This window comes from Barbus barbus (genome assembly GCF_936440315.1).
Source record: "Barbus barbus genome assembly, chromosome: 7".
In the NCBI taxonomy this organism is placed as follows: Eukaryota; Metazoa; Chordata; class Actinopteri; order Cypriniformes; family Cyprinidae; genus Barbus; species Barbus barbus.
This window is the reverse complement of record NC_136735.1, coordinates 23,837,419-23,853,272: the sequence shown is the minus strand read 5'-3', so window position 1 is coordinate 23,853,272 and position 15,854 is coordinate 23,837,419. Positions and strand designations below refer to the sequence as shown.

The following is a 15,854-nucleotide window of genomic DNA, read 5'->3' as shown; positions in this document are numbered from 1 at the left end:
TGCGCTAGGGTATTTGCATAAGGTGATCTGATTGGCTGAGGCCTGCGTTGGCGCTTGAAAAGTTGAAACGTTTTCAACTTCTGCCACGTGCAACGCCAGTGAAGCGACGCGAGGGACCCACAATTCAGTTCGGCAACGCTTGACGCCACTCCATTAAAAGTAAACGAGAGGCGTGTGAATGTGAATATTTTTATTTATTATTGTTAATGTTCTCTTATGTTCAACAACTTAAAGCTTTAAAATTATTCACTTTAAGGGGTCTAAAATAAAGAGAGACAATTTTTTGTTACTCCAGCACTTTATCATACTGAATGTCCTGTGTTTGTTTTTTGGGGGGTTTTTTGTACTTGAGTGCAATACATTTTGGTTGAAAAAATTAGAATCGTGTAAGAGAATCATGATCTCAATTCCCATGGAGAAAAATCGTAATTCACATTTTAGCAAGAATCGTGCAGCCCTAATATATACACATATATATATACATATATATACACACTTTCATGATATACATGCTTGTTTACTTCATCTGAAAAGCTTTAAAAAATTCACAAGCTTCCTTTATCCTTCAGGGTTGACCAATGTTGCCATTAGCTTGCTTTCGTGTATAATAAACCCACTTGTGCTTATTAACGGAGCCCCAAAGCACAAGCATTAAGATTCATCTACATTATAATGATAACAGACATTTGATTCCATCTTCCATCTTACACCCTGTTTGAGGATAGGGAGTACTGTGGGCCTAAAGAGACTGTCTGAGATGAAGATGAGGAACCAGGGACTGAATAGAAGACTAAACACAGAATCAAAAGACCTGCTAGATTCTCAAAGTTATCTCTCATGATTGATCTTCAGAGACTGGCCCAAGAGAATCCCATAACAACCAACCATCCAAATATTACACTGCAAGAAAATGCAAATGTAACTAACTTTCCAATTCATGTTCATCTGCAAAGGCAATCGCAATTCAAATATTTTTGTCTAAAGGACACTGTGTTCTTGCTTTGCTCAGCACTGCACAAATCATCTGAGATTGGATACTTTCAGAAGTTCTCAAGAAACGTATAACTTCACACTGTAAAGACCAGACTATACACGGATTAATTTTACTCAATTTAATGACACAAAGTTCAAGGTTTTACAGAGATAGAGTTGTAGTCACAATGAGTCACAATAGCATGCTGATCTTTTGCTGAAAATGTTGTCATCGTTTACTCACCCTCATGTCGTTCCAAACCTGTATGAGTTTCTTTCTTAGGCTAAACATAAAAAGATATTTTGAATAATGCTGGTAATGAAACTGTTGATGGTCCCCATAGTATTTCTTTCCCTACTATGTAAATCAATGGGGAATAACAACTGTTTGGTTCTTAAAAATTCTTCAAAATATCATCTTTTGTATTGAACAAAGTTATTATCTTTACATAAGCAACTTCTACAGGTTTGGAACGACATGAGGGTGAGTAAATGTTCAAATGAATCACAATGTTCAAAATGTTTTTTGGGTGAACTATTCCTTTAATATGGGTTAAAAATTATGTTTCATTTCAACCAAAAAGACACTGTTGCTTCAAGATTTTGATATAAGAACTGCAACAATTCACCTGCAAGATGAAAGACAAAAAGGGACCAACAAAGCTACCTGCAGAACAGACCTTTGTTATTTGAAGAAAGTTGCTGCCAATCAGATTGTGAATAAATGTAGGTTTTTGACCAATTTTTTTCATGTCAGTTGAAATATAGAACTCTGTAGACAATGGTAATCAAGGTTCGCAGTTCTTTATTTGTCAAATACATACAAACATACAATACAGGACTGCTTAAGTCAGGGCTTCCATAAATTAACAATCAGGATCATTTAAAGATCTAATGCAATTAGCCTCATGCTGAAGTAACAGTTACTTACCAGGTTTAACACAATTTGATACTATTTAAATCACATAGTAATGTCACTGACCATACTGATATAATAACGATAAGCTGATCTGGCACTGGGTGTCTTAAATGTCCTTTACTAACAGAATCTCACAAACAAAATGTTGAGCTGCTTAATGCATATAGAGAAACATTATATAAAGATAAAACCTCACCTACTGAGCGAATCACCAAGTAGGCTGTGTATAAAATCTCTCTACAGTCTTATTATCATATAAAAAGCATGGATCACTTGACACGTGTGTAATCTGCGGACTAGGCAGGTCTGGTCTCCTAATGTCAAGTCAGCATTAAGGTGTTCTCGAAATGTGCTGGATGAGCAAGTCATGAATATTTAACTCAATATGGTTATACAACAACAACTTAAATGTTCATATTCAGTGAGGCCACCAAACTTGACTTGATAAACTTGACAAAAAACAAAGTTCACTCAAATTACTAAAAAGTGCTGCACAATTTAATATTTTATATCATACATTTAGTTAAACATTCCTAATCTGAATGGTATTGCCTAAAAAAGATCTAATGACTCACAAGTGATAGACAGAATATATAAACTATGAAAGTACTGTATTTACAAGAATAATCTCTTCCAAAGATTAAAGGCTTCATTTTTTTTTCTGAAGTACATGAGATAAAACACTTCTAACCACAGGAAAAGCCACAAATTATGGTAAATCTAACCCTAGCCCAGTGTTCATACAGCAGACAATGCTGATATGAGAAAGTCTCCAGAAACTATGAACTCTGCCAAAACAAAGAGGATGCAAGTGCAGTAGCATTTTATTACAAGAGTATCAAACCAGATAAGCACAACTTTCCTCCCTTTGGCAAACTTCTATCCATGTAAATCCATTGCAACGACCAGATATGCACAAAGTTGTTTGGTAAACAGTTAAGGGGGCTACAGTGTTAGGAATTATTGTATAAGGATGTCGTTTGCTGCTTCGGTGATGCACCGCTTTGACGGAAATAATCTGTTGTGTGATCGGTTTGAAACGAAGTGATTACTTTGCAATGCTCCAGTTAAGTTGATGGTAATGCTAAGATCCTATTAATAACCAGGCACGTCAAGGGGTTACATTCATGCACATGTGAAAGGCCAAACCATTTATTCAGCATCTCAACTCAGTGAGATCTCATTACTGAAATCAAATGAATTGTGATCAGAATTAAGTAGAACAAGGACCAAGTAAAAATACATCAAATTACTTAAAGAATCATTATGCATAATCACACTGCATACTTGGATATTCTGAATTATCATAAGCTATAAACCTTCCACCATCAGGTAGGGGTGGGAGCACATGTTTTATTGGATATGCAAGCTTGTATACAGGTTTTATAAATAGGTGTGGAGAATGTCTGCGCTCCGTCACAACATGATACAGGGTCTTGATCAATCTGGGAATCAGAGTCAAGTTTCCTGAGCTGAGCAACAAACTCAACATGGCTGCTGCAACTTCACTTGCTGTATTCAATGTATCCATGACAGATAATTCATTAGGCCAGTACTGAAACTATGATATTTAACAAAACGCAAAGTATCATAACTACAATGATGAAAATAGCACTCTGACATGACTGCAGTTATTGCATTCATAAGGGGCCTTAATCTTTTGAGGCAAAGAGATCTCAACAACACGCCTCTTGGATATTGTGAAGAAAATATAACAGCGAAATGATGCATTCTCCTAACCCAAGGGATAAGGCTAGAAAGGCCACTCCATGCATAGAAGAGAACTTGCATCCATAAAAACACTTGAGCACCTCTTATCTCTCTGGTGTCTGAGTATATGAAGGATTGTGTGTGACAGTGCATACACTAATTCAACCAAATCGACATTTCAACTGGACGACAACTGGATATTTCAATGACTGTGACAACAACTTTGAGGAACCTCAAAGCAACGATGCCATAAAGCAAATATGGATGAACCCAGTGATGATGACAAAGAAAACAACACTGTTCTGAGGAAGACATGGAGATAAAATCATGGGACTGAAATAGAGGAACCGATCAGAGGTCAGTTTGAAAGGATATGCTCAACCAGCTATGCAGCTGGCTACATGTGTTCAGTCGTCAGTGAGGCACATAGTGGGTATGCGATGCCTCCCAGAACCTCCGCTCCGGTGTCTGCTATAAATCTGTCTTTGCTTTTTCACTCAATTCAAAGAGCTGGCCAGAGAAATGCCCTCTCACACAATCAATCTAGAGGGCAATCTAGGCTGGACCACACAAGCAGTGGCACATGGCTTTATGGCCAAATTAAATGAACCATGTAGACAGCTGCGCCAGTTACACCGAGGCCATCTGACTGCTGCTGGACCACAGACAAGCCAAGTAGCCACGGGTAAGGAGGATAGGCTGGTGGAGAGGGGTTGAGGGAGTGAAAGGTGAGAAATGTTCCCAAAGAACTAGGAATGAAGACCAGGCATGGTGTTTAGCCAGGTTCTGGGCTTCGCTCCCAGTCTAGTACAATTTGTACTGCAAAAATACGAGTCTCATTCACTCAGGCACAGGTCAAGAGAACTGTATTTGGCAGGCATAAATGGGCAAGATTGATCCTACCATATGAAGACTTTCATTGTGCTGAACTATGAGGACTGCATGACTGCCCTGAAAGAATTTGCGGTTACAGTTCTTTGTTAGATGCCAGGATTCCTCAAATCCAACCTTGGAGCTCCAACGCTGATGTGTAAATGGGAAGCTTGTCATACCCTGGGTTGAAATATCTCTTAGTTTTGTTAATACAATGTAAGCCAAGTAACTGCTTGGTTACCAACATTTACATGGTAAATGTTACCAATTTTAATTTTGGTGTAAATTTGCCCCTCAACAAGAAGAATGCTTGATTAATGGGCTGACGACCATTACAACATCGAGTCAAAACAATTATTTTTTTTTAGGGCAGTTGAGGTTCTGTCAGGTCAGATAGGGGGGTATCCATGGAGGAACGCTGCTGCTTGACCTGCCATTCTAAGCGAACCAACTACCACCTCCTCTCAAGTTATCCTGATAACCAGACTCAGATTACAAGCTGTTAACAGCAACAATGTGCTGACAAAGCATATTTAGCACAAACATTCATTATTGCAGCGGTCTCGGATATTAAAACGCATGAGCGTTTTAAACCGAGCAGCCCCATCTTCAGTTACGGCCCCTGGCTCTTAGCAGATGCTGGGAGCTTGTGACACATTCCCGGGCCAGGAGAAAACCTCTCTCCCACACTGCCAGCTCTGCAAGAAATGGCAGCACCTCTTGGCAGCCTTGCAGCAGGTGGGAGATCTTCAAACGCATGGTAAAAGTTTCTGTCTGAGTTCAGCAGGTTTTTTTTCAAACTGTTGGAATACTGAGGGTGGCCCAAATTCAGCGTCAAAGGGCAACCTGTGAAACAATGTCAGAACTTCTTGGCGGCTTTGTTGCAGGGGTGGGTGTGCTGCTATCATGTGCCAGCTGGGTTGTACAGATTACACGGTGTACGCCACTTACCTTTAGCTTGACAAGAAGTTCAGCTCCTGTGTACCATCATGACTTCTAAATTTTTTCTATTGTACAAGCTACACATTCAAAATGATCTTGACAACGTGACATTAGCTGACATCCCGTCATGTCTGTTAGTGGGGGTCCAGCCTTGCCATATGGAGTATGCCGCAATACTGTTTGCCCAACACTTTCTGTTTGTCTGTCCAGCGCTGGAATGGGCCTGCTCAGAATAGCTTTGGGCAGATGCCTTCACAGTGCGTTATTTGGAGCTCAAGGGCAATGTAATCCCATCATCTTCCACCTATAGGAGCTGGCGCGGAGAGGCGGGAGGACACATCAGCTGACTGGATACTCAAACAGTGCTCATACACAAGAAGGTGAGAAAAGGTCACCTGGGTAAAACCATTTTCGTTTGATATAATGCCAAGACAGAATGGCAAGAGTTTCAATAAATGTGAAAACTATTTTTGCCCTTTTCAGAATTGTCCACAAAATCGAGAATGAGCCTTGGGCTGATCTTCTATACCCACAGTACAATGACAGAATGTTTACTTAAGAAGGCTAAGGTAATAAATGTGCTTCTGAAATCGCCGTTCTAAAATAGAGTTGGAGAATCTGATCCCTTTTAAAAAATCTGTTCAGATGGTTTAAGAAATGTAAATGAACAATTAATAAAAGGGATTTTATGATTCATTTGAATTACTGGGCAGCATGCTACATCCATAATATCATTCGAAAGACTGGTTCTGGCTCATCTGAAGGACATCACTGGACCCTTACTGGACCCCCTGCAGTTTGCCTACAGAGCAAACAGGTCTGTGGATGATGCAGTCAACATGGGACTGCACTTCATCCTGCAGCATCTGGACAGACCAGGGACTTATGTGAGGATCCTGTTTGTGGACTTCAGCTCTGCTTTTAACACCATTATCCCGGAAACCCTTCAAAATAAACTAACTCAGCTCTCCGTCCCCACCTCCGTCTGCCAGTGGATCAACAGCTTCCTGACAGACAGACAGCAGTTAGTAAAGCTTGGCAAATTCACATCCAGCACTCGAACCATCAGCACTGGAGCTCCTCAGGGCTGCGTACTCTCCCCACTGCTCTTCTCCCTCTACACCAACGACTGCACATCTAAAGACCCCTCTGTCAAGCTCCTGAAGTTCGCAGACGACACCACACTGATCGGCCTCATCCAGGACAGTGACGAGTCTGCTTACAGACAGGAGGTTAAGGAGCTGGCTGTCTGGTGCAGTCTCAACAACCTGGAGCTTAACACGCTCAAAACTGTGGAGATGATCGTGGACTTCAGGAGAAACCCCCCTGCTCTCGCCCAACTCACCATCATGAACAGCACTGTGACTGCAGTGGAGTCATTCAGATTCCTGGGCACCACCATCTCTCAGGACCTGAAGTGGGATATTCACATTGACTCCATTGTCAGGAAGGCCCAGCAGAGGTTGTACTTTCTTCGCCAGCTGAGGAAGTTCAACCTGCCACAGGACTTACTGAAACCGTTCTACTCTGCCATCATTGAATCCATCCTCTGCACCTCAATAACTGTCTGGTTCAGCTCAGCTACCAAATCTGACCTCAGAAGACTACGGAGGGTAGTCCGGACTGCTGAGCGAATCATTGGTACAACCCTCCCCACTCTCCAAGAACTGTACTCATCCAGAGTGAGCAAAAAGGCTGGTAAAATCACTCTGGACCCCTCACATCCAGCACACAACCTCTTTGAACTTTTACCATCTGGTCAACGCTACAGAGCTCTGTGCACCAGAACGACCAGACACAGGAACAGTTTCTTCCCTCAGTCAATACATCTCATGAACACTCAATAAATAAACGTAGAACACACAACTAATACATTATCCATTCACCACACTCACTTATTTTATTTTTATTTTCTCATTTCTAATTTGCACATACTTGGCCTGTACATACATAGTCGCCTATATTATATATTATATATTGTGTATTTTTTTTTTTTTTTTTGCTGCTTTGTACATTGGTTATTGGCTATTTCCTGTTATTTTGTTTTATTACCTGTGTCCTGTCCTGTTACTGTCTTTCTGTTGCACTGTGGAGCTTCTGTCACTATAACAAATTCCTTGTATGTGTAAACATACTTGGCCAATAAAGCTAATTCTGATTCTGATAAGGTAAATATTTGGTTTCATTATACAATACAACCCAGTAATCCCCCAAAACCATTACCAAACCATTCTCATTGATCAGTTACGTCTTTATGTTCTGCAGAAGAAGAAAAAAATAATTGAGTGTGGAAGCTAACCAAATGATAATTTCAGTTTCATAAGTTGTATTTAGAGGAAACTGATCTAAAATTCCCTCTAATCCATCCCTAAAAAAATGCTTTGTGTGCATACATTTAATTAGATGTATATAAAAAAAAAAATTAAAAAAAAGAAAAGAAAGAGACTACCCTCTTAAATGACTAGCTACAGACCTTTGTTAACAGCCTGTAGAGTAGCCAACTATCTAGTTTGCTTATGTTATTGAAATGAGTAACAGCTTAGTAAAGGCTGGCAACACAAAAAATTAATACTGTATGTGTAGGAAATATTATAATTTAAAGGCATCACTATAGATAGTCTGCAAGAGGCAACCGTAAGGATGGCTGTGTACATCTTATGGCATCAAAGTGTTGCAGTCCATTTTATAGAATCTTGAAAAAGGAAGGTTATAAAAAAGGTATGATATTTTCCAAATGACACGATATAGACTTCTATTTGTCTTTCGATCCAACAGAATTTACGATAAGACCTGTGTGAGCTTCACATTGCCCATACATGAATAAATGCACCATCTTGTCTCAATTTTAAAAAAAGCCCCCATGGTGAACTAACCTCAGTGCATAGAAACGCAAACACTTCAAAACAAATCAGAGTGCAGTGACGACCCTCAAAGCCAGAGCTTAAAAAAGCCTGTAGCACGTAACATTTACCACATTTAAATTTGTTTGTATGAGCTACAAGGGCTCTCGTGTGTATGAGATTGTTAGCACATGGCTCACTTTAAAAACACAGAAGGCCTTTTAGTTCTTGCACACTTTAGAACATCTTTAGGAAGACTTTTTAAAGACACTTTAAAGAGACTAAGTATATACCCTGCCACTCAAAATGTAAGATCCTTTTTTTTTTAAGTATAAGTTAATTAAATCAACTGCTTCATGCTGGAGTTAAACGCCAGAGCACCATGGATCGGCTAGAAGAAAATTCTCATTGAAAGATTTGTTATTTGCATTTATCTACTTTATTTTGCAATATATATGCAATATTTGCTGAAGAGAATTCACATGGCTTTAGAAGACTTGGGAGTCGTATGCCACTTGACTGACTTGAAATTTGAAAGTGGCACGAAGAGTCTTAAATTTTTCTTTAGCGTTCTTCTTTAGGGGGGAAAAGGTTTGGAATAATGTGATGTTCAGTAAATTATCATTTTTGGGTAAACTATCTCTTTAAGGAAACTGGCATAGTAAGACATACAGGCTAAAGGTAAGAGCTCAAGTAGCAAATGGCTCTTGATGGTGACCATGGCAGTGGCATAGCATTGATGGGCAGGACCGGATCATTTTACCCAAATGGCAAAGCAGAACCGGAATAGAAAAGCAATACGCACCCAAGTGCTCTGGCGTGAAAACTCAAGTTAATTTCCTGGGGGTCTTTTCAGAAACAGCTGACTTCTATACCAGGCCTGGGAAAATAGAAGGTTTTGTCCCCTCAGCATGTCTTCATTGGAAACTCCGTTGCCAGCTATTTACACCAGAGACTCTGAGATGGGGCAAGGGCTAAAAAAGTTGAACTGGAACCAGCTGCTCATTTGGAAAGGCATGGGGGACGCCTGTTTTGTGATGTTGAGGTTTACGGATCTATTTTTTGCTCGTCTATTCCTCCTTTCGGTTTGAGGGAATCCGCAGTCTCAAAGGAGGCCTGAGTTTACAAGGAAAGAAGGGACAACGTTAATTCTGAATGCCGCTTCTCAAGAACAAAGACAAGCCTGAAGAGGAATGTTCCCGGAAGTTAATCTTCTGGAAGGAACATGTGCACATTAGTGATACAGACCATTTTATTTGGCTTTCCCCCACGCTATCATTTGGTTGGTTCCTCAATCTCGAGAAGAAATTGGGCACTGAGCCCACAGTTACGGCAAATACTGCAGGGATTCCTTTTTTTGTACCATGGTGCTTTAGTAATAAATGACTTGGGTAAGACATGTTTCCACTGAACTTCCTAAAATATAAAAGCAGCTATACTAACGTTCAAAAGTCTGAGGTCAGTAGGATTTTTAAAAATGTTTTTAAATAAGTCTCTAATGCTCTAACCAAGGCCACACTTAAATCGGAAATCTAGTAAAAGCATAATATTGTGCAATGTGAAACGTTTTTAAATTATATTTTAATATATTTTTTAAATTGTGCTTTATTCCTATGATGGCAAAGCTGAATTTTCAGCAGCCATTAGTCAAATATTGAGCATCAAAGTTGAAAGTTTTCAAGTTGAAAACCATTATTCTGCTTGATTTCTTTTGAACGGAATGAACGGAAAGCTCAAAAGAACAATATTTAATTAAAATAAAAATCTTAACATTTGTCTTTTTAATATAATTTGTTATATTTAGTACTTTTTGCTAAACGAAAGTTAATTAAAAAAAAATATATATATTAAAAAAGTATTCATTAAAATTTACCCCAAACTTTGGAATGGTAGTATATTTTCACACACTCCCTCTCCATTTTTAAATCACACAACTAATCGCCTTCCTTCTTATAACTCTTCATTACTCAGATTCCAGATAAAGGTTGCTTAAGGTTGAGAGCGTTTGAAATAACGGCAATATTTGGAAGCTAAATACAAAAGCCAGCGACATCAGACACCTAAGACTACAATAGAGGCTGCCATAAATGGCAATGTCTATAAAAAGAAGTTTCTGAAAGTATGATTTAGTGACGAGGAAAATTTACTTCATTATCTTCAGCCAACCCACTTGAAGACACAAACATGTTTGTTTGCTGTACCCTAGCGTGCCCTTATTTTCCAATAAGTGAGACAGCTTCTTTTTTTTTTTTTTTTTTTACAAAATGGCTGGTACCGGAAGGTCATGAGTCAAAATTTAAGCCAGTTGGCGAGGTGCAACATTGCAGCGAGTTTGTCTATGAACAGTGCTGTCGTGCAGTGTCCTTCCGGCCTCTCCCGCTTTGACTATGCAGCACACGCGTCGCTGTATTATGGGATTGGTGGGACGTTACGAACACCAGAGAGCAGCTGCTTTCCTAGCAAATCAATACATTTTCTCTGGATCTGGGCAGGGTTAAAAATAGGAACTCACAGGCAAGTCTTTTTAAGGTCACCGGATGGGATCTTGCTGTGTTGACTAATGAAATCATGACAAATAAACTACGCAAGCATATATTTCTTTTTCTATCCTCATATGTGTTTTGGGTCAATGATCAGCTATTTGTTCCTTCAATTTAAAAAAAATAAATACAAATTTCAATATTGCAATGCGACTTCATTGAATAATACATGTCTAAAAATGTAGCATTAAAATGACAGCAATGCAGCAGAGTATGACATGCTCATAGACCGCTGCTATATTGAGTCTCCTGACTGTGCAGAGCAATTACTGCTATTGTTGGTTTAAGAACGACAGGGAGGCTGAAGGTTGAACAATGACTCACAATCCCAGCAGTTCCCGATGCATTTTAAACAGCACCAGAAAGCACTGATTCTATTCAAAATCCAAAAGCATTATAATAAGACTGAAATTTCCTTGGGAACAGTTACAAAATTACACATATACTGTATAAATCAAGGATGTCAAGCAAATATTCTTTTTCCTAGTAAAACATGGGTATAAACTGGCATTATTCCAGGTCTAAATGTTAAATGCAAAACGTTTCGTTTTGAAATCACCACAATTGAAATGCCCAGTGCAAACTCACATCAAGAGTGAAAATAAATATGTATTTCTGGCCAAGAATACATCGTCTACAATGCAAGTAAACATTTAGACTAGACAATATTCAACCATGCAGTGAAGTGAACTATTAATTTCCAGACCAAAGCAACTGCCGTTATACCAGGCATGCTGTAGGGCATAGTTGTGTTTAGATTACTGGGACTCACCCGTCTGCGACAGAAGGGCAGACTTTGAGCTATGATGTTGATGCTGAAGATCTTGAGGACTTTCTGGGGGGGTATAGGCTCCTTGGTGACATCCTTGGGGTCAGCCAGCTCCAGTGCCTGGCTCTCCGGGTGAGCCTGGGGAGCCTTCTCCTTGCCTGAGGACTTGGTCATCTTTCTCCTCGAGCTGGCTGACGAGAAACGGGGAATGGGGCAATGCCGCAGCATTGCCAACCCAGAGCTAGTAGGTCATATCCCAGTAGAGGCAAATTTGTGGGATTTGGTCAGTGACAGAATCACTGAATTTCTCTAGAAACCAACTCACTAGAATGTTTTAAGAGACACAACAGCTCTAAGTGTCCACACCAAGCTTGCTGCCCTGGATTGTGGCCCCTTTTAAAATATCAGAGGGTTTGATGTCATCAGTGAGTCTGTTGGGCCCAGCAGCAGCTGTCCTGTCCTGGACTACCCCCTCCTAAGCACATGAGCACAGGAATCTACTCCCCTAGCCCACCATGGAGCAATGTAGCCTCTGAGATTCACATCAGATATTGACATATTCCTTTACATCTCTACCTTTACAGTAAAACACCAAGTTTGATTAAATGAGACCTTACAATTGAATATGCACCTAGAAAACAAGGAGCTCACGGATTGCCAACAGTGTAAAATATCACATTATTAAATCAGTTTAAATCAGTATGCCTAATAAAGAGGAGAAAAGTATACAAGCTTAAACAGATCCCGTTTAAGAGTCACTTATTTAAAATTGACTGACAGAGGTGATGCTGTCTACTAACATATTAAAGGCTTGTAAACCAGTGTTTCCTAAAGGATTCTGCATTAAATCCACCCCTCATAACACAGTCATATAAACAAGTAGCCAGTAATAATAGGATTCAAGATTCATAATCCTCTAGCACACAAAACTTCACCACTGAAAGTAGTAACTTGCAGTTCAGTGAGTGAGTCAGATGTTGATTCTACTCGAGTTATTCAGTGAATGCATTCAGTGAAAGATTCATAAGACTGATAACTTCAGAGTAGGGTTGTAACGATATACCGGTATGACGGTCTATCGCGGTTTGAACGTACACTGTTATCATACCGTAAACATTTGCATATCTACGGTTTTAAAAAAAAATGATGAAAAAAAATATAATCTCACCCGCGCATATGCAATTTATTTCGGCTGCTTCACTCTGCTGAAATGACAGAGACAGAGATTGTCTCTTATCTCCATCCCCCACCGAAAAAAAGTTTAAATTTGCAGTATGGGAATACTTTGGATATAAAAAAAATAAAAAACACGAACATGGGGTTGTCCTTGAGGACGAATCCAATTAGCAAAATATGTGGACGCAAAGTGACTGCAAAAGCAGGCAACACATCCAACATGTTCGCTCATATTCGCAGACATCATTCCTCCGTACAGATAAAGGTATGTCGCGTTTATAACACGTTATAAGGCTGTATAATTTCCGTGATGCAGAGGGAATCCCGGTGCAGTCGTGAGCATGGGATTTACAGTATAACGTTAATGAGGTTGCCACTTAAAACGCGCAATCTGACGGATGGATAAAAAGTAGATGTGTGGCGCCGTTTTATCTACTACATACTGAAGTATGCATGCATGACACTAATGGTGTTTTCAGCGTCTACATAAACATGAACATCAGCAGAGGTGCTCTGAGAGAAAACCAGTTTTACAACCCGTCAAAATAAAAGTTCAATTTAACTTGAAGTCCTGACAGAAATAAATTAGCATTGTACAATGTACTTAAAAGTTATGACAACAATAATAATATTCTTTATAATAATTCACTTAAACATTATTTTTTAAGGAATATCATGTTTGTCCATGTTTTTACTTAGAATACCTCGGTTGTACAGCACTTTGCCAAAAATAAAAGTTGTTAAATTTTCATTTGATAACATTTTAAAACATTAATTAAAATGTTAAAGTGTGATATAGATATACACTCACCTAAAGGATTATTAGGAACACCTTACTAATACTGTGTTTGACCCCCTTTCGCCTTCAGAACTGCCTTAATTCTACGTGGCATTGATTCAACAAGGTGCTGAAAGCATTCTTTAGAAATGTTGGCCCATATTGATAGGATAGCATCTTGCAGTTGATGGAGATTTGTGGGATGCACATCCAGGGCACGAAGCTCATGTTCCACCACATCCCAAAGATGCTCTATTGGGTTGAGATCTGGTGACTGTGGGGGCCATTTTAGTACAGTGAACTCATTGTCTCATTGCCACAGCCATATCACCCTGCAGCTCAAGACCGGTTGCTCACTGAAGCTAAGCAGGGTTGAGCCTGGTCAGTACCTGGATGGGAGACCTCCTGGGAAAACTAGGTTGCTGTTGGAAGAGGTGTTAGTGAGGCCAGCAGGGGGTGCTCACCCTGCAGTCTGTGTGGGTCCTAACGCCCCGGTATAGTGATGGGGACACTATACTGTAAAAAGCACCGTCTTTCGGATGAGACGTTAAAACCGAGGAACTGACTCTCTGTGGTCATTAAAAATCCCATGGCACTTCTCGTAAAGAGTAGGGGTGTAACCCCGGTGTCCTGGCCAGATTCCCTCTACTGGCCCTTGTCTATCATGGCCTCCTAATAATCCCCATACACTTGATTGGCTCTATCTCTCTCTCCTCTCCACCTGTAGCTGGTGTGTGGTGAGCGCACTGGCGCCATTGTCCTGTGGCTGCCGTCGCATCATCCAAGTGGATGCTGCACACTGGTGGTGGTTGAGGAGAGACCCCCCCCACATAATTGTAAAGCGCTTTGGGTGTACAGCAATACACAATAAAGCGCTATATAAATGCATCATTCATTCATTCATTCATTCATTGTCATATTCAAGAAACCAATTTGAAATGATTCGAACTTTGTGACATGGTGCATTATCCTGCTGGAAGTAGCCATCAGAGGATGGGTACATGGTGGTCATAAAGGGATGGACATGGTCAGAAACAATGCTCAGGTAGGCCGTGGCATTTAAACGATGCCCAATTTGCACTAAGGGGCCTAAAGTGTGCCAAGAAAACATCCCCCACACCATTACACCACCACCACCAGCCTGCACAGTGGTAACAAGGCATGATGGATCCATGTTCTCATTCTGTTTATGCCAAATTCTGACTCTACCATCTGAATGTCTCAACAGAAATCGAAGCTCATCAGACCAGGCAACATTTTTCCAGTCTTCAACCGTCCAATTTTGGTGAGCTCGTGCAAATTGTAGCCTCTTTTTCCTATTTGTAGTGGAGATGAGTGGTACCCGGTGGGGTCTTCTGCTGTTGTAGCCCATCCGCCTAAAGGTTGTGCGTGTTGTGGCTTCACAAATGCTTTGCTGCATACCTCGGTTGTAACGAGTGGTTATTTCAGTCAAAGTTGCTCTTCTATCAGCTTGAATCAGTCGGCCCATTCTCCTCTGACCTCTAGCATCAACAAGGCATTTTCGCCCACAGGACTGCCGCATACTGGATGTTTTTCCCTTTTCACACCATTCTTTGTAAACCCTAGAAATGGTTGTTAGTGAAAATCCCAGTAACTGAGCAGATTGTGAAATACTCAGACCGGCCCGTCTGGCACCAACAACCATGCCACGCTCAAAATTGCTTAAAATCACCTTTCTTTCCCATTCTGACATTCAGTTTGGAGTTCAGGAGATTGTCTTGACCAGGACCACACCCCTAAATGCATTGAAGCAACTGCCATGTGATTGGTTGATTAGATAATTGCATTAATGCGAAATTGAACAGGTGTTCCTAATAATCCTTTAGGTGAGTGTACATAAGGCTTACGGCTTTATTTTTTTTATTTTTTTTCCTCAGAAGGGAGGCTTACTTTCATTAAAATTATTTCAAGTTTGTTGCAATAAAGGATTTGTTCACTCAAATAACTTGTTCTTATTCTTTTAAGAGTCATTGTTACTGATAAGAATTATTGTTTAATATATACCGCAAAATTTTCTGAGACGATTATCATACTGTGAAAATCTCATACCGTTACAACCCATTAACAGTCATTGGCTCATGCATCATTGCAATGTATGTATGTTTTAACCCACGATGACAACACATTGAAAATGCGACATCTTACTATTATTGTGATATAGCCTACAACCAGAATGTTTTAGATGTCTCTTAATGAAACACCTGATTCAACTCATCTTCTTAGAGTCTGGAGTTGAGAAACACTGACAAAGACAAATCACAAGTTTACATAGACTGCATCAGAAATCATTCTCTAAGTGCTTTTTTTTTTTTAA

At 39.9% G+C, this 15,854-nt stretch overlaps 1 protein-coding gene across 2 annotated transcripts in view; it reads right to left on the bottom strand.

Annotated features, from left to right (window-relative positions):
* The window catches only part of LOC306873128 (F-box/WD repeat-containing protein 7-like), a 167,250-nt gene that overhangs the window by 68,257 nt on the left and 83,139 nt on the right, over nucleotides 1-15,854 (bottom strand). The window contains exon 1 of one of the 2 annotated variants that reach the window (XM_079422186.1): nucleotides 11,569-11,957. The exons of the other annotated variant lie outside the window; for it this stretch is intronic. Coding sequence (XP_079278312.1) covers nucleotides 11,569-11,793 — 225 coding nt within the window. The 5' untranslated portion in view covers nucleotides 11,794-11,957. Of the gene's footprint in view, nucleotides 1-11,568; nucleotides 11,958-15,854 lie in introns of those variants that run through there. 2 annotated transcript variants of the gene reach the window in all.